The sequence below is a fragment of the Musca autumnalis genome, unplaced genomic scaffold (genome assembly GCF_047663935.1).
Source record: "Musca autumnalis isolate F117 unplaced genomic scaffold, ASM4766393v1 scaffold_4, whole genome shotgun sequence".
Lineage (NCBI taxonomy): Eukaryota > Metazoa > Arthropoda > Insecta > Diptera > Muscidae > Musca > Musca autumnalis.
The window spans coordinates 86,398,716-86,425,496 of record NW_027411977.1 but is presented as its reverse complement, the minus strand read 5'-3'; the positions used below and the strand labels follow the sequence as shown (position 1 = coordinate 86,425,496).

Below are 26,781 nucleotides of genomic sequence, written 5' to 3'. Positions count from 1 at the left end.
ACCAATGCAATCATCTTCTGACCCCTAAAGCAAATTTGTAGATAAGGACAAGAATAAAATATTTTGAGAAATAATGAACTCGAAAAACTACATTTAGTGCATCAAATTTCAAAATATATGCAAAAATTCCAAAATTTTTATACATTTCGCACCGTATCTTCACAACCGTTAATTGTTTCTGAATATTTTCCTTTCTTGATGTGAACTGTGTTTGAAATACGTGTTGTAAAAGATATTATGAAAAATACCGCTGAAACAACATGAAGTAAACATTTTAGAGTTTCAGAATGTTCTAAAGAATTGTTGAAAACTTTATTTGGAAGATTTTTGCAAAAGGTTACTTGGTTCAACTCCCAATAGTTTAGCCGGAACTGACCAGAATTTCAGCAATTATGTAAAATTTTCTATATTTTATAGATGAAGATGAAGTTTTTCTTATGCGGGTTTTTCAAAATATAAGTTCTGCTAATTTAGGGCTACAATATTGCTAAAGACAGCAAGGCCAAATTCCTATTCGTTTCTGAGATAAAGGCCTGATAAATGTAAAAAAGTGTAGATTTAGCGCGGTTTAGATGAGGCCATAAAATCCTAACTGGATCTGACAGGACAAAACCCTACTGGGTTTTTGTAGTCTAAATATGTACTTTCAAAAAAATGCGTACTAGAAGTTGTTTGCATTTTCAGTGTTGCATAGTGTTATTTATTCGAACTGTATAGAGCTCTCGAGGGTTAAAACTTATCCGGTTATAACAAAAATAACGAGTTCAGTATTATGGGAATGGAAATATGTATATAAAAAAAATCTATTGAATAAAATGTATGAAGGGTCGGTCCTTCGTGGACTACATACTGAAAGCCAATTAGAAATTTGTTTTACTGCCATCGCCAAAATTTTGTTTTTCTGTTTTAGACAAATTTGCTGCTAAACAGTATGAGAAAATAATGAAGACAAATGAATTTTTGTGCGTCACTTGATTTTTACTTATCATTACCGAAGTATAATTGTAACCTCAGACTTTAGATTACGAGATTATATACACTAGGATTGTATAGATTTCATCAAAATAATGATTTAAGACTTCACATATGTTTGGACGATATTCGTTTCAGCCAAGATGGAAGTACTTACCACCGTCCGTCCGTCTGTATCTCTGTTTGTCTGGCAGGTTGGAACTCATGATAACTCTCGGCCCAAGTTATGGATCTCGTAATGTTTTGTCCAAATTAAATTTAAGTCATATCGGTACCTCCGCCATAAAAGTTCAAAAATGTTCACTAAAATGGTCGAAGGGACTATCCGATTCGGTCTAAAATTGAACCTAATATGGTTCGCAAGCTTACTTCCAAAAGTACATCAAGGTCCAAGAAAATATGTTTGGACAACATCTTCAGGTCTCTTATACAAGTCTAACATAACTGCAGTTTAAAGACTGTTCGATGATTCTTTGGACATTTTGTAGTCTTGTTTACAGCGATATCCTACTTTTTATGGACAAGTTTATGCTTCCTGACAAAGCTCTAAACACTACGGTGGCCAACTAAAAAGCTTATGGGCGCGGTAACTATCGAGAGGAGTGTCTCCAAATAATTATTAGTGAATAATTATGTGGGGTTTAATAAGGATCGATTGTTATTTGTCAAAACTATATAGAACTAAGTCCATCAAAGTGTTTGTCATGGAGTCCAAAAATATCTAACCGTACAATTAAGAAAACAAATTATAACGCTTCTTTTGTGACATAATATTAAAAGTAAAAATAATCCTGGTATCAGAATCTATCTCTTTCGGTAAATAACTCTGTGCAACATTTTTAAGGTAATCTTGTACAAATAATTTGAAGTGAGGATTTTTTGACCAGACCCAAAGTACAAAAGCCCTAGTTCCGTTTCGTTGAGTAAGATACAGCTTGGATTTTATGGCCCCATCTAAACATTATTAAATATCGACTTTTTAAACAACTCGGGGCTATATCTCTGAAACCAATGCAAATCTTCTTCTGACCTTTGCAACAAATTTGTAGATAAGGGCCAAAATAAAATATTTGGAGAAATGAAAAAAAAAAAAATAAATTTTATAATATATCTAAAAATTCCATAATGTGTATACATTTCGCACCATATCTCCAAAACTGTTACATTTTTCTTAATGTTTTCATTTGGAAACATATCAACGACAACGACAGCCGATTTTCTTAAAAATTAGGCTAAGATCATCGAAATAGTGAAAATCTTGCTATAGCAAAGACAACGGCAATTCTTTGTTGTTGTAAAATTCTGCCATAAACCAAAACGTGGACCTGTATGATTAAAAACTTCAATATACTTCAATAAATTTTACATGGCTGCATTACCGAACGTGGCCCGATATTGTCTAATTTCCATTCTAAATATCCTACTCTGTAAATATTTAAAATTGTATCCTTAGTCCCAATTTACATTAAACGATTTTTCTTGCGCAATTTTTCTCGTTCTCTTTTAAACTTGCCTCTTGCGATTGTACAGGCAATTCTGTTTCTGCAAGTTTTGTTTTCAAAACAATAATGTCAAAAACGAAAAATATAAAAGGAATTGCCGGTACGAGCAATTTTTTCCACTTCCATACCCTTTATGTGTCTCTCCTACAAACTGAGACTTGCCGCAAGTAAACTCGCCTAATGTAAATTGGGACTAAATATTATGAATTCTTTCTATTGAATTTATATACTTTGTACCATTATTTCATATAAAATATAGAATAGAATATGTGCCAAAATTTCCAGTCCATCGGACAAAAATTTACCGAGATATGAGCTTTCGAAGGGAAACATTTATTGTGTTTTGTATGTAGCATAGAAACTAAAAACGTCTTTTCCTCGAAGTGGCACTTTATATGTTTTTGTGGGACTATTGTACACATAAATCATGTGCTTAACCGAGAGAGTCTAAAAAAACTGCTGACGGAGTCAGAAAAAATATCAATTTTGTACGGTGTTTTGTTTTTGTTAAAATCGAAATTTTGATTTTAACTGTTCACAATTTTTAAAAATTGATTTTTTAATTCCTTTTCGATAATTGACAAGATTATTAGGTTCGTAATGATCCCACAAAAATATATGCTGATCGGATTATTCTTTTTCAAACTACAGTGTGTACCGCAAACTGCTTTAGTAAAAAGAGTGCTTTATAAGCGGGCATTTTAATGTAAGATTTTTCAAAAAAAAAAAAAAATAGAAGGTAACTTAATGTTTAATATTAATAGATTTTTTATAAAAATGCATGGAAATGGCTATTCTAATGCTTAAAAGTGGCCATAACCCCTTAAAATAGCTTTACGTAACGCTACACAACATTTGGATTTTTCTAATTGTTGGTCAAGTTGTGCCCCCCCCGAAATGAAATCCTGCGTACGTCCCTGTTAGGGTGGTTTTAAAAAATCGATGTCGGATTTTTTATGTGACACTCCCCTAAAGTTTTTAGTTTTGTTAAATTTTAAGATTGCCAAAGTTTGAGCACAATCGGTATATGAACACTTGCCACTGGGACCTCAAAGTTTTTATAGTAAGTTGTATGGGGCCATAGGTGAATTTTCTCGAAATTGCCCTAAAGGCCACATTTATAGTCCAATCTATGAGAAATTTTTGCCAGTTCATTGTTGTTTCTAGATAACAATTACTACAAACATTTATGAAAATTGGGAAAGATTTTTATTTTGCTCCAGTAGTACATTTGGTCAATTGGGGCTCTATAATATAACCTTATATTAAGATCCAGCCGATTTTCTCTTCTAACAAAACAAATCTAACAAAACTAAACTCTTTAGGGGGCTGCCGCATAAGTTAAAACCAGTCTAATATATATTCTTAATCAGTATACAATTCTGAGTCGATGTAGCCATGTCCGTCTGTTGTAATCATTGTAGCGTCCACAATAATTAAGCTAGAGCGGCACATTTTTTGCACCCGATTTTTTCCATACGCAGGTCAAGTTTGAAGATGGGCTATATCAGCCCCCGTTTTGGTATTTTGAGGATTTTAGCTACATTTTTTGACCGTGGTCGCAAAATATCTCCACCAAAAACTGCAAATATAGGTCCATGTTTTGGTATAGCCCCCATAAAACAGTACCTTCCGATTTTCGGTATTTTGCGAATTTTAGCTAAAATGTTTAACCGAACTACCTGTAATTTGACTGTTGAGGTTCCTAGTGATCAGAATGTGTCATGGTGGAGGGTATGAAAAGTTAGGCCAGGCCGAACATATAACTTTTTACTTGTTTCACACTTCAACAACTATAACTTAGTCATTTGTTAACCGATTTAAAAACATAATAGCTTTTTTCGAAAGACATTATTTACCCTTTTAAAAGGAAAAAGATCAAAAGAAAATAAGAGTAAGATGGGTTCGCGCTTATTGCGATATATCCGTTTGTATCAATATAAACGTGAGATTTTCTATAATAAGAATATGCCTATTTAGCTAAGTAATGTCTTTTTGCCGATTCCGTCCCCTAAATATTATCCGACCATTACAAAAATGGTCTCTGAGACCCCTATCACCACCAAATTTTTCGTAACGGTTAAAATTAAATTAAATTCCATTAAATTAAACTAATTCGGACCTCGCCCCTAGCTAAGTCGATGACGATAGTATATTATGTATACTATACTGGTTTTAACTCAAAGGGAAAATATCGATGTCGGATTTTTTTATGTGGCAGCCCCCTAAAGTGTTAAGTTGTTTTAGATTTTAAAATTTCCAAAGTTTGTGCACAATCGGAATATTTTAACAAGTGCCACTGGGGCCTCAAAGTTTCCATAGTAATTTGTAAGGGGACAAAGGTGAACTTTCACGAGATTGCTCCAAAGGCCACATTTATTGTTCAATCGAAGAGAAAAAATATTAATTTAAAAATTTAAACCCCAAATATTTTTATGACAGGATATTATATGTGGCTATACCAAATGTGGCTATACCAAAACGTGGATATTTATCGACCATTCTCACTTGGAACGGTTTGCACACCCAATGAAGACAAAAACCAAATTTCAACCATTTTGGTTAGATAATGTGACTGAAAGATTCAAAATACCTAAAATCTGAAAATATCATTCTATGGGTCTATATCAAAACATAGACCTATATCGACAATACTCCACAGTAGTGCTGTATATTCTCAATGCGGTTAAACCTTGAAAAAAAAAACGAAAATTGGCCGTGCCGTTCTATGGGGTTATATTATAACGACACATTTCGGGGGAAAGTTATGTAGCCCCAAAGAAGACAAAATACCAAATTTCTGCCATTTCGGTAAGATAAAGTTACTAACCCCATCGCAAAGTGGTGGCATTTATATGGGAAGGTGTGACAAAATAGTTCTATAAAATATATCGAACTGAAATGTTTATCAATGGGCCCCAGTGCCTTAAAAATTCTGGAATAAAAATATTGCAGTCCTAAGGTCCAAGTTTTTGCGTAGTACCCATGTAACGAATCATCCTGAATTGAAATATTTTACTTTTACGAACACAATGTTCAACCGAATTTGCTGCAATCCTATACCGGGAGTTGTTATTGTATAGTAAACAACCCCGCGAAAAAATTGTCAATATTGGTTCATGATTTGGTATATCCCCTATATGATTTATATTTCGATTTATTTAAGCAAATGTGAACCAAATATTCAAACGGAACAGGCTTTTTATCCACTTTTGACCATAGCCTCCATATAGGGTTACCATCCATTTGGTAATTTATAAGATGTAATCATCTTAGGTGACGTAGGGGATGAAAGATACCAAGGAACGGTCCTGACCTGCTTTAACATGGCAAAGACCAGGATTTATCTTGGTCTCTCTTTCATCTCAAGTGGACACTGACCTCCCCGTGGTATCACCTGGGGTAGCTGCCTTTAACACCCGTTAAATGTAATGAGCTAAAATGTGCCGCGCGTTCATCCATAAGAACGTTAAAAGCTTGGGTTTGGGCGCAGGGTTCGTAACTCTCCCCTAGAAAAAACAGCCTACTATGAAAAAACAAAAGAAAATAAAAACAAATCACTCAAAAATTGACGACCCCCGCAAAGGTTTTAAGGGCCAAGATCTGCGAATCTGCACCTGGAATGTTCGCACTCTTTATAGAGAAGGTGCCGTTTACGCATTGGGAGATGTACTTGAAAAGTACAAGGCCGACATTAATGCCATAGAGGAAATACGATGGAATGGTAAAAGCGTCACAACAATACCTAAAGGTGTATTATAGCTGCCATGACATAAAGCATGAGTTTGGTTGCGGATTTGTAGTTGGTCGGAGGTTAAAACACCTGGCCTCAAGCTTCACACCAGTGAATGAAAGAATTGCTACAATTCGAATAAAAGCTAAATTCTTAAACATCTGCTTTATTTGCGCTCATGCTCCCACTGAAGACAACGACAAACTGACCAAAGATATATTTTATGAGCGCTTAGAAGAAACATATGCCCTGCCCATGACATTAAAATTATTCTAGGCGATTTTAATGCCAAAATTGGAAAGGAAAATATCTTTGGCCCAACAGTCGGAAAATGCAGTCTCCACTGTGTGAAGCTAATAGACCTCGCAGCGGCAAAAAACATGGTAGTTAGCAGCACTAGATTTCAACATCTCGACATCCATAAGGGCACCTGGCTGTCTCCAGATCAGAAATCAAGAAATCAAATTGATCACGTTGTGATAGATGGAAGACATTCTTCGAGCGTGTTGGATGTGCGTTCGTTCCGAGGAGCAAACATAGACTCGGACCACTACCTTGTTGCAGCAAAGGTACGCACCCCGTTAAACATAACAAACAAAGTACGAACAGACACAACACGAAAGTTAGACATCGGTAAGCTGCAATCACAACAGATAGCCACAGCATATTCCACTCAACTAGCCCAATTGCTTAATCAAAGCACTCCTCATCCCGATAACATATCAGCGCAATAGCAAAGTATTGCCCACCCCATGCAAACAGCCGCAAAATCCATACTTGAATACCAGAGACCTCCACCAAGGAATCCATGGTATGATCAGGAGTGTCGTGCTGCTACCGAAGAGAAAAATGCCGCATTTTTAGGGTTACGTTACAAGGCTACGTTACAATCCGTAGCAACGCGTAGCGCACGAGAGATATATAGGGAGAAAAGGAGAGAGGAGAAACGTCTTTTCCGCAGGAAAAAGAGGGAGATGGAAAAGCGGGAGTGTGAAAAAATCGAGGTATACAGGAACCAGAATGAAGTCCGAAAATTCTACCAAAGAGTCAAGCATCACACTGATGGCTTTGTTACAGGCACATCCTCCTGTAGAGACCAGCAAGCCAATTTGGTAACTGATACAGTTAGTGTGCTCACGATATGGAAAGAACATTTTTCAAAACTGTTGGCATCCAATAGCAGCGAAGACGACGAAGATACCACAGACCCAATCCCAGAAGATGGTATTGAATGTATACAGCACAGCCAAGATGAGGTAAATACAGCAATAAATCGGCTGAAGAATCATAAGGCAGCAGGAGCCGATGGCTTACCAGCCGAGCTGTTCAAAACCGGAGGCGACACGCTGATAAGGTGTATGCGTCAACTAGTTAGCACCATCTGGCAGGAAGAACGAGTACCCGACAATTGGAACCTGAGTATCCTGTGCCCCGCCCACAAGAAAGGAGATAAGACTGTATGCTCTAACTATAGGGGCATAAGTCTACTCCCGATTGCCTATAAAATCGTGTCGGGGATACTGTGCGAACGGCTAAAGCCTATGGTCAACGAGATAATTGGACCATACCAATGCGGCTTTAGACCTGGCAAGTCCACCATTGACCAGATATTTACCCTGCGGCAAATCCTGGAGAAGACCTAAGAGATGCAGATCGACACCTACCATCTTTTTGTCGATTATAAACAGCCTTCGACAGCCCGTTGCGTTCAAAGGTATTCCAAGCCATGTCTGAATTTGGTATCCCCTCAATGCTAATGCGGCTTTGTAAAATGACTTTAACTGACACAAGATCTTCAGGTAAAACAGGAAAGAACCTCTCCGAAGAGTTTTGTACCAAAAGAGGTTTCAGACAAGGAGACAGTCTTTCGTGTGATCTCTTCAACATCCTGCTGGAAAAGGTTATACGAGAGGCAAACGTCAAAAGAAGTGGCACAATCTACACCAATAGCTACATGTTACTTGCTTATGCTGATGATATAGACATCATGGGATGATCAGTGAAAGAAGTAACTGATACCTTTATGAAGGTCGAAGGAGAATCTGCTAAATCGGGTCTGGCGGTAAACGGTGAGAAGACCAAATTGATGGTGTCGACGCGCAATGCGTCCATTGAACTCGGACCAATGGTGGAAGGTGGTTCCTATAATTTTGAGGTAGTAAAAGACTTTGTCTACCTCTGCACTTCCCTAAACACAACAAACGACATCAGTTGTGAAACAAAAAGAAGAATTGTATTGGCCAACAGATGCCTATGAGGCGACAGACTGTAGGTATAATTGCTCTCTTCAAGGGAATATATATTTTTTGAGGGGACCAACCCAGTTACCCCAGTTATTTCGCAGGTATATCTCAAGAATTTATAAATACCAACTTGTAGAGAATTTTTCTGTCTATAATATTTACTCTATTTACTATTTACTCTTTTTGATTAAACGCACCGTTTTCCAGAAAAAGTCCGAAAACTCAAAATCCCCTAAAATTTGACCTGTAACACCGAATAATTTCTTTTTGCGCACATGAGAGCGATGGGGACTTTTAAGACATTGCTTCAAATAGCAAATCCTAGCTCTCCACCAAAATCAAACTATGTGGGATTTTTTGCTATTTCAGTGTCCATTTTGACTGGACTAAAAGGGCCAACTAAGTAAGGAAAAAATGTGTTCTTTAAAAATAGTTGACATTCGAGTAACTCCTTCCAGTAACACCTTGTTGTTGTTGTTTTTTTAGTTTTGAAGATTTTTTCTCCAAAATACATATTTATTTAACAGAAGTAGTTTTTTTAGTTTAGTTTTTTATAAAATAGTTCTATAAAAAGTTTACCTTAGTTTCACGTTAAGTAATTCGCTTTTATGGTTTCCCTCATAAGTATTATCCATTATCATGTGCAGGATATAATATCAGTTCTGAGGCATTCAGTTTTATATGCAGTTGTAATTAATCGTGTTTTCACCTTGACCCAATAAAACCCTACAATGGAATATTTTATTTCTATGTTTTCATTTCTCGTTTTTCTTCATGTCGTAATGTTACAAATTGGTTCAGAAGGAAATAAGGAGATTAAAACACAATATTTCGCAACACATTCCTTCCTTTTTTCGATTCAAGCTATGTAGCAAATATTAAAAACTGCAATGCTATTTATGGCTGCAAAACCTCATTTCTGTGGTTTGTATCTAAGATACCAACCTAAAACAGGAGAAGAAATAATCTCAAAATGTCAATGACTTTTCGCATAAATAGCAACAACAAATTGCAATGCGAAAAATGAATATTGCAGTAAATATTTGCTTTTTTCTGTTACTTTCATCTCTGCGAAGTACAATCAAAAACTCATCAACAGCTGCCGCCGCATTTATAATAGCCACTCATTGCAGCAAACGAAATATCTTCACAATTTGATACCAAAACACTACCGCCACAGATATTGCAAATAAAGAGGGACAGAGAGTACCACAAAATGACTCGTCGCGGTATGATATAATGGGAATGATGGAATGAAATCATGTCCATCATCATTGCTATCATCGTCTCCATCATCCATAGTGTTGAGAAGTACTTTTTCGCCTTTATTCTTTTTGTCGTAACAGCAATTGCAACATCGACAAAAGTGAGTGCAATTCATGACAGTACTAAAAATGTATGTAGTAGACAGACAAAGGATATGATGCCGCAACAGACATTCATTCATTGGATTCAAACAATTCTTTGAAATCCAATATAAGAACGGATAATTATTTCGAACAATAATTTTGTGTTGTTACAGTGTAGTGTATTGAGTTTTGAAAACTTTATGTTATAACCAGTAGAATTTATGATTTATTTTAAACCCTTCAAACAACTATACGTAGTTTTTAAACAGTCCACCATTTTATGAGAGCCGTACTTAAAACCATTTGTCGACCTAGAAACGTACATTAGGGTGACCAAAAAAATTTTTTTTGGACTCCAACCCCATACATTTTTTCCATTCGGCTCAAAAACCTTATTTATGAAATTTAATGGCGATCAGTTAACGTTAACCTGTGCCAAGCTAGCGATCTTTGTTTCCATAGTAATTTGTATGGGGCCAAAGGTGCATTTTCATGAAAAATCTTTATTAATGGTCGAATCGATGAAAAACTTTACCAGTACATTGTTGTGGCTAAAAGACGAATCCTACAAAAATTTGTGAAAAGCGGATCGAATTTTGATAAAGCTCCAGTAAGCATATTTGATCTATTTTGGGTCCTAGACAGCTAAGATAAAAATATAAAAAAATGAAAATCTTAAACTTTTGTGAGGGAGGTACCGGAAGGAGTTGTCCTATATAGTCCATTTTGGAAATTGAATTACGTGTAGACGAAATTTTACGATGTTCACAGTTTCAACCAAATTGAATACTTAATTTAATAATTTTATAATACTTGTTGTTTTTGCCACACAAATATGATAGTTCTTATATGTCTGTTTCACTTTTCTGGCACTGGTTCCTCTGTGTCCAAATTCACAAATTCTTCAACCTGGCCTGCTGCGTCAAAAAAAATCAGGAGACAGTTGAGTCAATCAAATACAGTGTGTCGTGCGGCCCCAATCCACAAGCAGGGCATGTGTTGCGTATCGTGCTATCAAATCGGGTCCAATACGACCCATGCTGGCAGGCTTAAATATTCTTTCAGAAAGGTTTCTTCGTCATCACCCCCAGTGCTGAGAACCTTGTTCCTATTTCTGATCTTATCGACAGAACCTGGGGCTTGCGCGGATGACTTAAACATGCTATTGAACGTTGCAACCAATATTTTGGAGTAGTTAGGGGTTGGAATTAGTACACCATCGACCAATATGTTCAGTTGGAACCTCATTTCAGGCGTTTAAGTGGTGAACACTGCGGCAGTGAATTTATAAGAAATGTATTAAGTCATCGACGATAAGACCAAATGCCAAGATCGCACAATCATCCGCATTACGATATCTATGACGTCGGGAGGGGGTGGAATTTTCGAAAGATACAGGTCAAACAGCTCCAGAGATATCACCCCGTTTTGGGTAACTGCCTCTTTCACTTTACTGGTCTTAAAATTCTCATTTCTGAAACGACTGGCGACAACGTGTAGCTGATTGCGTAGCATGGGTGACGGTATCGAAGCCCTTCGATAGATCAAAAGTCACCATAAATGTTCGGTCACACGACCTGTGGGTATGGCATGCAGTTTCCGGAAACCATACTGACATTGGACAACTGGAAAACAACTTCTTATCAGGGGGATGAGTAGTGTCCCTAGAATCTTCGTTACTGGCGACAGGTAGGAGATAGGATGATTCTGACATCCTTGCCTTCTTCCTGCCAAATTTCCAGACCACTGGTGGCTAGATACACATGTCAAATACTCAACTCCGGCTTTATCCATTTGCTTAAGCATTACCATTGAGATTCCATGTGGACCCAACGCTTTGGAAGCGTTTCGGATGACGTCTGCTACATCGCTCATTGTAAAATTGGGTAGTGCGTCCTCGGCTCAAAGGGCTCTTATACTACGTATCCCTATCTCGGTTTGCTCTAAAAATTGCCGGTTAAAATAACACACGCACCTCTTCTTGTGACGCCCTTGAAAGGAAAGGAAACCGTTATGTCATCCTTGTTTACCGGACTTGAGAGTGATTTGACAGTTGCCTATAATCTACTTACTTGCTTCAGGCGGTCTAGCCATTTTTTCCGCTTATGTTTGCCTAGTAGCATCTTAACACCAACAGTAAGTGCCCTAACTCTTTGATCTTCACGGGTCATACGACGAAGATCATCACGCTCATCATTATTAATTTCGTAAGTTCCCATGATCTGCGAATCTGCACCTGGTATGTTCGCACTCTTTATATAGAAGGTGTAGTCTTCGCATAGGCAGACGTATTTGAAAAGTACAAGGCTGATATTACTGCCATACAGGAAATACGATGGATTGGGAAAGGCGTCACAACAACACCAAAAGGTGACGCACTGTATTATAGCTGCCATGACGTAAAGCATGAGTTTGGTTGCGGATTTGTAGTTAGTCGGAGACTAAAACATCTGGTCTCCAGCTTCACCCCAGTGAATGAAAGACTCGCTGCAATTCGATTAAAAGCAAAATTCTTCAACATCAGCTTTATTTGCGCTCATGCTCCCACTGAAGACAAGGACGAACAGACCAAAAATATATTTTACGAGAGCTTAGAAGAAAATTATGACCGTTGCCCTGCCCATGACATTAAAATTATTCTAGGCGATTTTAATGCCAACATTGGAAAGGAGAATATCTTTGGCCCAACAGTCGGAAATTTCAGTCTCCACAGTGAAACATCTAACAATGGTATGAGGCTGATAGACTTTGCAGCTCCAAAAAAAACATGGTAGTTAGCAGTACCAGATTTAATCATCTCGATATTCATAAGGACACCAGGCTGTCTCCAGATCAAAGAACAAGTAATCAAATTGATCATGTTGTGATAGATGGAAGATATTCATCGAGCGTGTTGGATGTACGATCGTTCCGAGGCGCAAACATTGATTCGGACCACTACCTTGTTGCAGCAAAGGTACGTACCCGTCTAAACGTTGCAAATAAAGCACGAACAGACACAACGCGGAAGTTGGACATCGATAGGCTGCAAACACAACAGATAACCACAGCATATTCCACTCAACTAGCCCAATTGCTTAATGAGAGCACTCCTTGTCCCGATAACATAACAACACAATGGCAAAATACTGCCCACTCCATGCAAACAGCCGCAAAATCCATACTTGGATACCAAAGACCTCCACAAAGGAATTCATGGTATGACCAGGAGTGTCGTGCTGCTACCGAAGAGAAAAATGCCGCATATAGAGCTACTTTACAATAAGTAGCAACGCGTAGCGCACGGGGGAGATATCGGGAGAAAAGGAGAGAAGAGAAACGCAAGAAAAAGAGAGAAATGGAAAAGCGGGAGTGTTAAAAATTCGAGATGTACATGAGCCAGAATGAAATCCGAAGAGTGAAACATCAAACAGATGGCATTGGTACAGGCACATCCTCCTGTAGAGACCAGCAAGGTAATTTGGTAACAGATACAGATAGCGTGCTCAGGATATGGAAGGAACATTTCTCCTATCTGCTGGTATCCAATAGTATCGAAGACGGTGATACCACAGATCCAATCCGAGAAGATGGTATAGAATGTATACCGCCCGGCCAAGATGAGGTAAAAGCAGTAATCAACCGGCTGAAGAATAATATAGCAGCAGGAGCCGATGGCTTACCAGCCGAGCTGTATAAAACCGGAGGCGACGCGCTGATAAGGTGTATGCATCAGCTAGTTAGCATCTGGCAGGGAGAACGCGTACCCGACGATTGGAACCTGAGCATCCTGTGTCCCGTCCACAAGAAAGGAGATAAGAGTGTATGCTCCAACTTTTCCCTATTGCCTATAAGATAGTGTCAGGGATATTGTGCGAACGACTAAAGCTGGAGAAGACCCATGAGATGCAGATCGACACATTTCACCTTTTTGTCGATTATAAAGCAGCATTCGACAGTCCCCTCCGATCAAAGGTATTCCAGTAACTGATACTAGGTCTTCAGTTAAAATTGGAAAGAACCTCTCCAAACAGTTCAGTACCAAAATAGGTTTCAGACAAGGAGACAATCTTTCGTGTGATCTATTCGACGTCCTGCTGGAAAAGGTTATACGAGAGGCAAACGTCAAAACAAGTGGCACAATCTACACCAATAGTCACATGTTACTTGCTTATGCTGATGACATAGACATCATGGGGCGATCAGTAAAGGAAGTAACTGATACCTTTAGGAAGGTCGAAGCAGAATCTGCGAAAGTGGGTAAACGGCGAAAAGACCAAATTGATGGCGTCGACGCGCAAAGCGTCCATAGAGCTCGGGCCTACTGTTGAAGTTGGTACCTATAATTTTGAGGTAGTTAAAGACTTCGTCTACCTCTGCACTGCCATAAACACAACAAACGACATCAGTTGTGAAATAAGAAGAAGAATTGTATTGGCCAACAGATGCTACTATGGTCTAAGTAAGCAATTTAAAAACAAAGCCACATCTCGTCAAACAAAAATAACACTATACAAAACGCTGATACTACCCGTGCTAATGTATGGCTCCGAAGCATGGGTACTTGCGCAAGCAGATAAAGCAGTGCTTGGTGTGTTTGAGAGGAAAATTCTTCGAAAGATTCGATTTGCGTTGACGGTGAATATCGACGCCGTATGAAACACGAGCTATATCAGCTATACAACGATTGCGTTGGCTAGGCCATATCTTAAGAATGATGAACCCGCTAAAAAGGCGTATGAATACATGCTACATGGCGATGTACGCAGAATCGGCAGGCCTAAGCTTCGATGGAGCATACAAGTGGATGAAGAAATGAAAAGGCGCGGTATTCCAGAAAGCAAAGCGAAAAACAGACAGAATTGGAGTTCTTTTCTTAGTTTGGTCTATGGAACAAATGTTCTGTAATGGGCCAGCTAAGTAAGTAAGTTCTCATGATGCTATGTCTAGTTGGTGCCGACAGAGGTTTTAGATCTTTTGGGCTATCTCAGGTAACTTGGTCTTGCCCAGCCAAAACTTTCTCCTAGAAGTTTTGATAAAGCCCCATTGGTTAGCTACAAAATTTGTCAAACTTTTCCCAAAAATTGGTGCCTTTTGGTATAACCCTCATATAAGTGTTCCTCCCGAACGAAATTGCTGTAATTTGGTAAAGAATTTTTCTTCTGTAGTGAATGGTCTACCTCAGTCTTAAGGTCACAGAGGGTATATACAATTTGATACAGGCAAAATGTGCCTCATCGAAATAATGGTTTTATACTCCAAATATGTTTGGACGAAATCCGTGGATCCAATTTAGCCAGGTCCGTCCATCTGTCTGTCTGGCTGGTGCGCACGATAAGTCTCGAACGAATCCAAAATTTGACATTCGTAACATTTTGTCCGAGGCCCTATGATTCTCAAGGAGTTAAGCAGAAAAGAAGAATAATATTTTGTCCAATCTTAGTTTAAGTCCGAAGATGGTCCATATGGATCCACTCTTTCGGGTACGTCCCCCACAAAAGTTCAACATTTTTGGCTAAAATGGTGCGAACGATAACTCACGAAGGGAGTAACCGCTTTGGGCCATACTTTGTCCAGTTTAAGTCGTCCTCTCAACTTTAAGTCTCGATCCACTTTCCTACAAAAGCTCAAGTGCAGTTTAAACTCTATTTGGGAATCCGTTGGAAATTTTTACCGATCTTACTCTTTGTGGTAACGCTTACAGCGTGGGCAAGTCCGTGCTATAATATAATGGTCCGAAAGGTATGTATAATAGTTATACAATGCTCAACTATAATGACTAGTCTCAAAAGGATTGACTCCCAAAATAAGATCCACTTCTTAAATGAGGGCTCTTGAGCTTTAATCAAAATCCATATGTTGTCGACAAGTTCATACGTTCAAAAAGGGACGCAAAATCCTGAAACCCCCCTAAATACATAATTTTTGGGGAAAAGGATTTTTGTAGTGTACCCGGTATCGGATCTGTCCATAGAGGAATGAACGTTTTAATTCACACAGGCTGAGGGTATGTCTCTATCGGCAAAACCGACTGATTCTTTTTTATCTGTTTTTCTGTCGTTTTTAAACGCCATTGAAATCTTTTACGACAGATATTTGCTGCAAATGAAAGACCACAAAATATTTATAATGAGTTTTTGCTTCGACAATAAACACTACACTACAAACCACACAGAATATTATGTGAAGAATTTTTCTACCATCCTTCCGCCATCATTACTAATGAGTTGAGTTTTTATCCTTTTTTTTTCTATTGAAAATTTCACATATATTTATATACAACCAACAAACATTCATATACATACTTATATCTCTTTTTATTTGTCTATTTCTTTTCAAATCATTCGCAATGCAGTACCACCTAAAATTATGCCCATTCAAGCAATGACAAATATGCTAAGAGAAGGTATGCGAGCGGCAATATCCTGTCAAATATTGGAAGGTGATTTACCCGTCAGCTTTAGATGGGAACGGAATGGAAAGCCGTTAATTGGAACTGGGTATGTAGTCAAGCTGTTGTTACTTGTTGTGTATTATTATTTTATTTGAAGATTATTTTTTTGCTTTTGTTTAATTTTTTGTATCAAAACATATCTGTTGGTTAAAGTTTAGATTTGTGTGCCTCTTTGAGTGTTGACTTAAATCATGTGACGAATTTCATAGCTATATCGGCAATTAGTGTTTCCAAGAAAACATGCGACGCACTCATATCTGGAATTCGCAGCCACTATGCAATGAAATACTCATGACTGCTTTACTATTGGTCCAAACAGAAAAAGTCTTTTTTTGTATTTTTGGTTTTTTTTTATCAGCTATCTAATAAAAAATAGGAAAACATTTCGCGCAGTGGGGTTGGACACAATTTTCGCTATTTAATATTTAAAATCAATTTTTATTAATGATTGTACTCTTGGACTTTCTTGATTTTTTTTTTTTTTTTTTGCATCAAACTATGATTGGTTACAAAAAATTTAATTCCTATTTGGTAGTGGGATTCAAATAACTACTATTTTTTCTACATTTTTTACAATTTGTCAATAACATTTTTCCATAATATCAGTTTGAAACGTTTGTTATTTTACCAAAAAAATAAATAAATAAAAACTTTGATTTCTTTAACATTTGTTTCATTTAGGATTTATCTTAAACATCTTAATAACCGCAAAGAAAGACTTTATTTGAGCTTGAGGCCAGATTTTATTTTTATTGGTTTCCAATATTTCGCAATGAGTTACAATGCATCTTTAATATATTTACAAATAAAGTATTTTTTTTTTACATAAATTTGGAAAAGGTCGAACAAAAAAAACACTGAACATCTTAATTGCCGCTTAATTTTCCGATATTGAAAATGGTAGAGTTGGGTAATCTAGTTCCTAGTTCCTTGTACTACTTCCAAAACGTATGAGTAACATCATGAAATATAACGTGTGATATTAAGTATACGCAGTTTGTTCGAATAAAAAATGTGGGCCATTGGAACTGCGATTTGAACGAGATGGTTCCATATAGTTCCTTTGGCACAACTGTAGAAAATGGATTATCATTTATTATACCAGCCGACAATAAACTAACAAAATTGATAATCAAGTAATCACAGCCTGGGAATTATATGAATGGGCATCGAAAAATCTACCAAATATTAAAGTGTTTTTTCTTCAGAACATGATTATTAAAATATGAAAGAGGATTTGAATTTGAGATATGCAATGGCTAAACCTATCTTCAGTCAGTAATACCCACTAATGTCTGGTACAATGAAAATTAATCCATTTTCAAAGTCGAAAAATGAAGCGTTAAAAACCGCTTGTTTGAGATGAGTGCCACCGTGGTGCAATGGTATGCACACCCGCCTTACACGCTGAAGGTCGTGGGTTCGATTCCCCGGCGAGGCAACATCAAACATTTTTCAACGGTGGCAAAATACCCCTCAGTAATGTTGGCGACAATTCTTGAGTATTTTAGCCGTGTAAAACTACTCTGCAAGTGGTGTCTTAGGACACGCCGATCGGACTAGGCTATAAACTGTAGGTCCCATATCATTGAGCTAATATGAATCGGGGTGCACTCATTGATATGAGAGAAGTATTCCTTGTCCCCTCCGGGATGTTTGTGGAACAATTATATATAAGATGAATTCTTAAATGATACAACAAAACAAATGTTAAACAATTAAGAACGACACTAAATTCGGCCGGGCCGAAATTGTTGTACCCTCACGAATTGTATTGAAGTAAAATGGAGCAATTAGTTACATTTATTTTATGAAGAAGACTAAATACGAAATTTCAGCAGTTTCGGTAAAAAATGTGGCCAACCTTCAAACTACCGAAATTCAGGAGGTACCTACAACAAAACGTCGATCTAAACCGACAAACTTCTGGCGAAAGTTTTTACACTCAAAGAAGGCTAAATACCAAATTTCCGATATTTCTATAAGATAATGTGGCAAAATACCGAAAATCAAGAGGTACGGTGAACCTATACTGAAAATACTCTTCTGAAATATTTTACAACCCCATGGAAGACTAATTAACAAATTTCAGTCATTTCGCTGAGATATTTATGTCACAACCTTCAGAAATACGAAAATCGGGAGGTATGTGGGATATATCGAAACATGGACCTATTCTGACAAATTTCGGTGGATTATTGAGGCAACAACCTGTGCGTTCTTGTGACCAAAACCTACAAAATACCGAAAATCGGGAGGTACCGTTCTATGGGGGCTATGTGAAGACATGGACCTATACCAACTCATTTCATATGGGAAGTTTTGTACCCCAAATGAAGACTATAAACCAAATTTCAGCAATTTCGGTGGATTATTGAGACAACAGCCTTCAAAATACCGGAAATCGGGAGGTACCGTTCTATGGCATATAAAAGCGTAAACCTATACCAACAAATTTAGAGGGGAAAGTTGAATACCCCCAACGAAGTCTAAATACCAAATTTCAGCCATTTCGATAGATTATTGTGGCCATAACCTTAAAAACACCGAAAATCGGGATGTACCGTTCTATAGGGGCTATATGAAAACGTGAACCTATACCGACAATTTTCATATGAAAATGTTTATACCCATTCTGGCTCCTGTACATCTCGATTTTTTCACACTCCCGCTTTTCCATCTCTCTCTTTTTCCTGCGGAAAAGTCGTTTCTCCTCTCTTCTTTTCTCCCGATATCTCTCTCGTGCGCTGCGTTGCTACGGATTGTAAAGTAGCCCTATATGCCGAATTTTTCTCTTCGGTAGCAGCACGACACTCCTGATCATACCATGGATTCCTTGGTGGAGGTCTCTGCTATCCAAGTATGGATTTTGTGGCTGTTTACATGGAGTGGGCAATACTTTGCCATTGCGCTGATATGTTATCGGGATGAGGAGTGTTTTGATTAAGCAATTGGGCTAGTTGAGTGGAATATGCTGTGGCTATCTGTTGTGATTGCAGCTTGCCGATGTCAAACTTTCGTGTTGTGTCTGTTCGTACTTTGTTTGCTACGTTTAACCACACGCAGAGAAAAAAATATGTTTGATCCAACAATATTCCAAGAGCAAAATATATATTGTTAACATATTGTTGGATTCCTTATGTAGTATTGTCAATCCAACAATCATTATTGTCACACTGGACTATATTATGTGTTCTAAATATAAATATGTATTGTCACTTTGACACTATAACGCTTTGGACCAAACATGTAAGTACGATAGTTTTGGTTAGAGGTAACAATATATGTTGTTACAATTCACAATAGTTTTGGTCCAAGTGGACAATAAATATTGTTAGAACTTACATTTGTTTTGGTCGGAATTAACAATATTTATTGTTGCAATTTACAATAGTTTTGGTCAGAATAGACAATAAATATTGTTAGAACTTACAATAGTTTTGGTCAGAAGTAACAATATTTACTGTTGCAATTAACAATAGTTTTTGTCAAAATGGACAATAAATATTGTTAGAACTTACAATATTTTCGGTCAGAAGTAACAATATTTATTTTTGCAATTCACAATAGTTTTAGTCAAAATGGACAATAAATATTGTTAGAACTTACAATAGTTTCGGTCAGAAGTAACAATATTTATTTTTGCAATTCACAATAGTTTTGGTCAGAAGTAACAATATTTATTTTTGCAATTCACAATAGTTTTGGTCAGAAGTAACAATACCTATTGTTGCAATGCGAAATGGTTGGAATAAAAATTGCATACCTACCTTTTTAATGTGTTACATTTAAAAAAATATAAAAAGTTTCATTTTATTATTTATTTCATATATGATTTTTAAAAATTTTAAATAAACCTGATATGAGATAATTTTAATTTCAATTGACGCTAATTTTATTTAGTTTAACAAAGATTGATGTGCAAATAAAGCGTGTTGGTAAACTATTTATTGTGATTTATTCGGTCAGGAAAATTGTGAATCCAAGTCGTTAGTACAATTTGAAGCTAAATAAAAAAAGAAAATATGTTAGAAATATCGCTTAGTAAAAGTACAAAAAGAAGATACTTACTAATTAATTTTATGCCCAAAACAAAATCGGTTGAAGAAATGTATTGTTGCACCAAATTACTGAATATAACTGGTTTAGAGAGTATTCTTATTAAAAATGTCCACTTCAGCTGTCGTTGATTAGTTTTATGTTTTCTTAACTAAATTTAAAAAGTCTGCAGCAAAACACTCCTTATCCCGATAAATAAAAAAATAGCATCATGAAGTTAGTTAAAAACAGACACACAAAACTACGCAATAAAATACAAGTGTCAGCAATAGTCTTTTCTTTGGTTTTCATTGAGCATGCATTGCAAAAATTATTAGACTGTTGCAACTCGCTCTTTATATTTTAAATTAAAATAGAATTCCGACAATTCGTTCACAAAAACTCAAATTTAGGAAAAAAAAACTATTTCTATTTTCTCTTCGTATAATAAGTTTCAACCACCTTTTTTGTTTTTAGCTCTCCACAAACACACACACATAACAACTTACATACGATAGTAGAAGAGATTCAAAAGAGGTGGTGTCAAACAACAATGAAAAATAGTATTGGTAAAATGGACAATAAATATCGTTAGAATTCAGAACAGTTGAGGTAAAATTATCTATATTTACAATAGTTTTGGTCAAAACTACAAACGCGTGTTGTAAACATTATTCAGTACAAAAAGAACCCAAAAGGGATCGACGTTTTCAAGAAAATTTAATTTATTGTGTCAAAGATGTATGAATTATCGGAATTCTTCTTTATTATCTCCTTGCAACGCAAATTCTGCTTCAACCACCACTTTTATATTTACCGCTTCACAAAAACACATGAGAAAACCAAAAACAAAACAAAAACTACATGACAAAAGTAGATAACGCCATAAAAAAAGAAAACACCGACAGTATTAAAATAATAAAGAATTCAATAGATTTAATAATGTATGACACTTTTATTATTAGATTTTTTTTTGCATTTTTGTCTTGGAATGTTGTTTTTCTGAGTTTATAATCACTAATGTTTTACATTTTTTGATCCACTTTCTTTGACTGCCAAACAAAAACTAATTAGGGACAAAGAACGCGCAAACACAAATAACTTCACCGGCTGCCACACATAAACTAAAGAGAGCAAAACAAGAATGCAGTGACTAGAATCCAGAGCAAATACTCAACAAGTTAACGGGAGAGAGTATAGTCAAAAATATGTATTTTTGTAATAATAGACATTTTCAATCCAAAATTGTGTATCTACTGAAAAAAAAAACAAAATAACAATACGTATTTAAAACTACAACAAAAGCGATTTTTTTAAAAGACAATATTTTTTGTAAAAATTCTAGATTATGATAGTTCCTATCAATCGCTATTGTTAATGATTTTTACAATATTGCGGAATTCCGAAAGTTGTTTTTGTTTTTTATGTTTGGAGCAAAAGATTGTATTTTTGGATTTGCAATGCAATGCTTGAACAAAACAAATACAATTTTGGAACAAAAATTGATATTTTTGTTCCAACAAAAGCGAAAAATATTTTTTCTCTGCGTGCAGGTGCGTACCTTTGCTGCAACTAGGTAGTGGTCCGAGTCGATGTTTGCACCTCGGAACTAGCGTACATCCAACACGCTCGATGAATGTCTTCCATCTATCACAACGTGATCAATTTGATTTCTTGTTTTCTGATCTGGAGACAGCCAGGTGCCCTTATGGATGTCGTGATGTTTAAATCTGGTTCTGCTAACTACCATGTTTTTTGCCGCTGCGAAGTCTATCAGCCTCATGCCTTTCCAATTTTGGCATTTAAATCGCCTAGAATAAGTTTAATGTCATGGGCAGGACAACGATCATATGTTTCTTCTAAGCGCTCATAAAATATATCTTTGGTCTGTTCGTCCTTGTCTTCAGTAGCAGCGTGAGCGCAAATAAAGCTGATATTGAAGAATTTTGCTTTTATTCGAATTGTAGGAAGTCTTTCACTCACGGGTGTGAAGCTGGAGACCAGGTGTTTTAACCACCGAACAACTACAAATCCGCAACCAAACTCATGCCTTATGTCATGGCAGCTATAATACAGTGCGTCACCTTTAGGTGTTGTTGTGACGCCTTTCCCGTTCCATCGTATTTCCTGTATGGCAGTAATGTCGGCCTTGTACTTTTTAAGTACATCTGCCAAGGCGTAAACTGCACCTTCTCTATAAAGTGTGCGAACATTCTAGGTGCAGATTCGCAGATCATGGTCCTTAAAACGTTTGCGGGGGTCGTCAACTTTAGAGAGATTTGTTTTTCTTTTCTTTTGTTTTTTCATAGTAGCCTGCTTTTGCTAGGGGAGGTTTACTAACCCGGCGCCCAAACCCAAGTTTTTAACGTTCTTATGGGTGAACGCGCGGCACAGGTTAGCTCACTACCTTTAACGGGTGTTAAAGGCAGCTCCCCAGGTGACACCACGTGGAGGTCAGTGTCCACTTGAGATGAGAGAGGGACCAAGATAAATCCTGGACTTTGCCATGTTAAAGCCGGTCAGGACCGTTCCTTGGTATCTCTCATCCCCTATTAGATAACTGATAAATAACAAAAAGTAGAAACAAGTAAAAAAGCATTAAGTTCGGCCGGGCCGAACTTTTCATACCCTCCACCATAAAATATTCATTCCTGTCCCCAACTTAAAGTGAGTACGTTAAAATGTCAGATAATGTACATAAAATGCTTCATTCGGGAGGTCCTTTTTTATGGTGCCTATATCTAACTGTTGACAACTTTTGGTGGGCTAGAAATTGGGAGGTACTGTTATATAGGGGTTATAATAAAACATGGGCCTATGTTGACAGTTTTTGATGGGAGCCTTTAATGTCAAATAGCTCCTAATTCGGTTAAAAAATTTAGCAAGAATCCTCAAAATATCGAAAATCGGTACATAACGTGGGAACATCAAATGTCATTAACAGCTAGTTCGGAGGTATCTGGGCTATACGAAAATATGAACTTAAATGAACAAATTACAGAAAGTTCGTCCAAAAAATAAAGCTAAGGTACGGAAAATCGGGAGGTTTTTTTTTGTGGCTATACAAAAATATGGACCTACGTTCGGTTAAACATTTTAAGTAAAATCCTCAAAGTACCGAAAATCAGGAAGTATCGTTATATTGGGGCTATGTTGAAAATTGTTGATGCCGATGTGTGGTGACCACTACAACCTTCAAATGTCAAATTACAGTTAGTTCTGTTAAAAATTGTAGCTAAAATTGCCAAATTACTGAAAATTGGGAGGTACCGTTACATGGGAGCTATATCCGAACATGGACCTATGTTGACAATTTTTGATGGAGAGGTGTTGTGACCACTAAGAACTTCAAATGTCAAATTACTGCTAGTTTGGTTTTATATTGTAGGTAAAATCATCAAATTACTGAAAATCGGAAGAACCCTAAATGTCAATTGATAGCTAAATCGGTCTAAAAATGTAGATAAAAACGTCAAAATGCCGTAAATCGGGGGGTACCGTTATATGGGGGCTATACCAAAACGTGGACCTATGTCCACAACTTTTATTGTATAAGTTTATTGATACTTAAGAACCCTAAATGTAAAATAATAGCTAAATCGGTCTGAAAATGTAGCTAAAACCGTCAAAATACTGTAAATCGGGGGGTACCGTTATATGGGGGCTATACCAAAACGTGGACCTATGTCCACAACTTTTGTTATATAAGTTTATTGACATTTAAGAACCCTAAATGTCAAATTATAGCTACATTGGTCTGAAAATGCAGCTAAAAACGTCAAAATACCGCAAATCGGAGGGTACCGTTATATGGGGGCTATACCAAAACGTGGACCGATATAGCCCATCATCGAACTTGACCTGCCTGCAAACAAAAGACGCATTTTCCCAAAATTTCAGCGTCCTATCTCCATTTTTGTGGATGCTAGAGTGATTACCACAGACGGACGGACGGACGGACGTGCTTAGATCGACTTAGAATTTTACCCTGATCAAGAATATATATACTTTATAGGGTCGCAAATGAGTATTTCAATGCGTTACAAACGGAAAAACAAACTTAATATACCCTCCATACTATGGTGGAGGGTATAAAAAATAGTCTTTGGACCAATAGTAAGGCAGTTATGAGTATTATTTCTGCATATACTTTTTCGACTTTTTCAATTCGCCATAACTCTGGAACCGATAGTCAAAAAAATCTTAAAATGTACAGCAAAAAACCAGTATGAAAAGTCGATCGCGACCGACTATATGATACCCCACACCACTGTGTATAAATCAAATATATATGGGAGCTATATGAAAATCTCGACTGATTTCAATATATGTAATTTGGGAAACTTATTTCTAGACCAAATTCCGTCACATATTCCAAATTTCATCAAAATAGACAAATATATCGTGTTTGGTGCATTGAATGCCACAAGTCGTCGAAAATAATATATTAGGAAGCTATATCCAAATCTTAACTGATTTCAATATAATTTGGAACATTTACATATTTCTAGACGCAATTCCGATACAAGTTCCAAATTTCATCGAAATCGGTCAGATTTAGCATATTTCGTGTATTAAACACGGCAAATGGTCCGAAAATATTTATGAGAGCTATATTCAAATCGGAACTGATTTCGATATAATTTGGCTCATTAATTTCTAGACCAAATTCCGTCACACATTCCAAATTTCATTAAAATTAAAATAACACTGTGTAAAAATTCTACAGTGTTGGGGTCTATGAACAACGAAAATAGTGAAAAACGGGGCTTCTAAGATTTCCAATTTAGCATGCACAAAAATTGAGACAGGGCGCTGAAATTTTAGAAAGATGGGTTTATTGTTTCTCGGCAGGTCAAGTTCGAAGCCAGCCTAATTTCAGATTTTATGATGTTCTTATCTACATTTTCGGAACGAATTAGAAACAATTTGGCATTTAAGGTTTGATGTAGCCAAAAAACTTCTCCATTAAAAATCATGGACATAGGTCCACGGTTTGTTATAGCCCCTAGATAACTGTGCCTCCCGATTTCAGGTATTTTTACGTTTATAGCTAGGTTTTCATACCGAATTATCTATAATTTGGCATTTAGGGTTCTCCATGATCAGGAAATGTTTCTACAAAAAATTATGGACATAGGTCCACGTTGTATTCAATTAACGTCAAAAAACCTTAAATCGGTCGGTACCGTTATATGGGGGCTATACCAGAACGTTGACCTAAATAGTCCATCTTCGAACTTGATGTGCCCCGAAACAAAATACCCATTGTTCCAAAATTTCAACGTTCTACCTTAATTTTGGTTAATTCTAGAGTGATTACCTCAGAAGGACGGAGGGACGGAATTTCATAAAAACCAAAAAGTAAAAAAAATTGCATAACTTATCTATTTTTCTACCGATTTCTTTAGTTTTTCCACCTTCGAAAGCTAACTTAATTTCCTTCTTGGTAAAAATAAATAATTAACTGTTTGGTATCTTCTGAGCAGCCTAGAGCACGAGGAAAATCATTTTACCGGTTTTTGATGCGTTTTTTCGCACTTCAACCATCCAAGCCATTTGTTAACCGATTTCCAAACATAATGGCTTGTTGGAAAGATATTACTCGCCTCTTTAATAACAAAGAAAACTATGTTTAGTAATGTGTAGTGAAATATAGAAGTTATGCCCGTTTAAAATTGAAAATTTCATAAACCCCGTTTTTCACTACAATTACTTTTATAAAACAAAAAACGATGGGGCCCAAAGGAACAAAAGGTATTTTCGTTGTCAATAGATTCCAACACGATAGAATTTAAAATATTTTTCGTGTATCATAGTATAATTAAATTTATCAAATTAAAATGAAATAGTGTGGTAAAAGCGTTCGATTTCACTCAGAATTCCCCTTATATGATTAATAATTATGTTTATTAATTAAGATTATTTTTATTAATTACTAATTATATTTATTTAAATTATTAGTATTTAATCAATCCCATATCTTTAACATTCTTTCCAGCAATGAAGTCATACGCCGCCTCGATGAATATTCCGCCAGTTTAGTTATAGAACACATAACATCCGAACATTCGGGTAATTACACCTGCATTGCACAGAATGTTGCTGGTACAGAACGTTTTACAGTACCGCTCACCGTTAATGTGCCACCAAAATGGATATTAGAACCCAAAGATTCCAGTGCCCAGGCTGGTGATGATGTCCTACTGCATTGTCAATCATCGGGCTACCCTAAGCCGGCGATAACCTGGAAAAAGGCAATCGGCCCAACCCCAGGCGAATACAAAGATTTCATTTATGAACCCACCGTACAATCATTTCCAAACGGTTCTATTCTTTTCAAGAAAATCAGCAAAGAATCTCAGGGACATTTTCTGTGTGAAGCCAAAAATTCGATTGGTTCGGGTGTGAGTAAAGTGATATTTCTCAAAGTGAATGGTAAGTCTGTTGAAAGCAAAGTCATTAGTGTGTCATTGTACACACACTCTCGTACACACACCCACACAATTGG

At 36.7% G+C, this 26,781-nt stretch overlaps 1 protein-coding gene across 1 annotated transcript in view; it reads left to right on the top strand.

Annotated features, from left to right (window-relative positions):
- Window positions 1-26,781, top strand: part of Dscam4 (Down syndrome cell adhesion molecule 4) — a 349,041-nt gene that overhangs the window by 238,896 nt on the left and 83,364 nt on the right. The window contains exons 16-17 of the mRNA XM_073987499.1: window positions 16,134-16,278; window positions 26,272-26,708. Coding sequence (XP_073843600.1) covers window positions 16,134-16,278; window positions 26,272-26,708 — 582 coding nt within the window. The remainder of the gene's footprint in view (window positions 1-16,133; window positions 16,279-26,271; window positions 26,709-26,781) is intronic.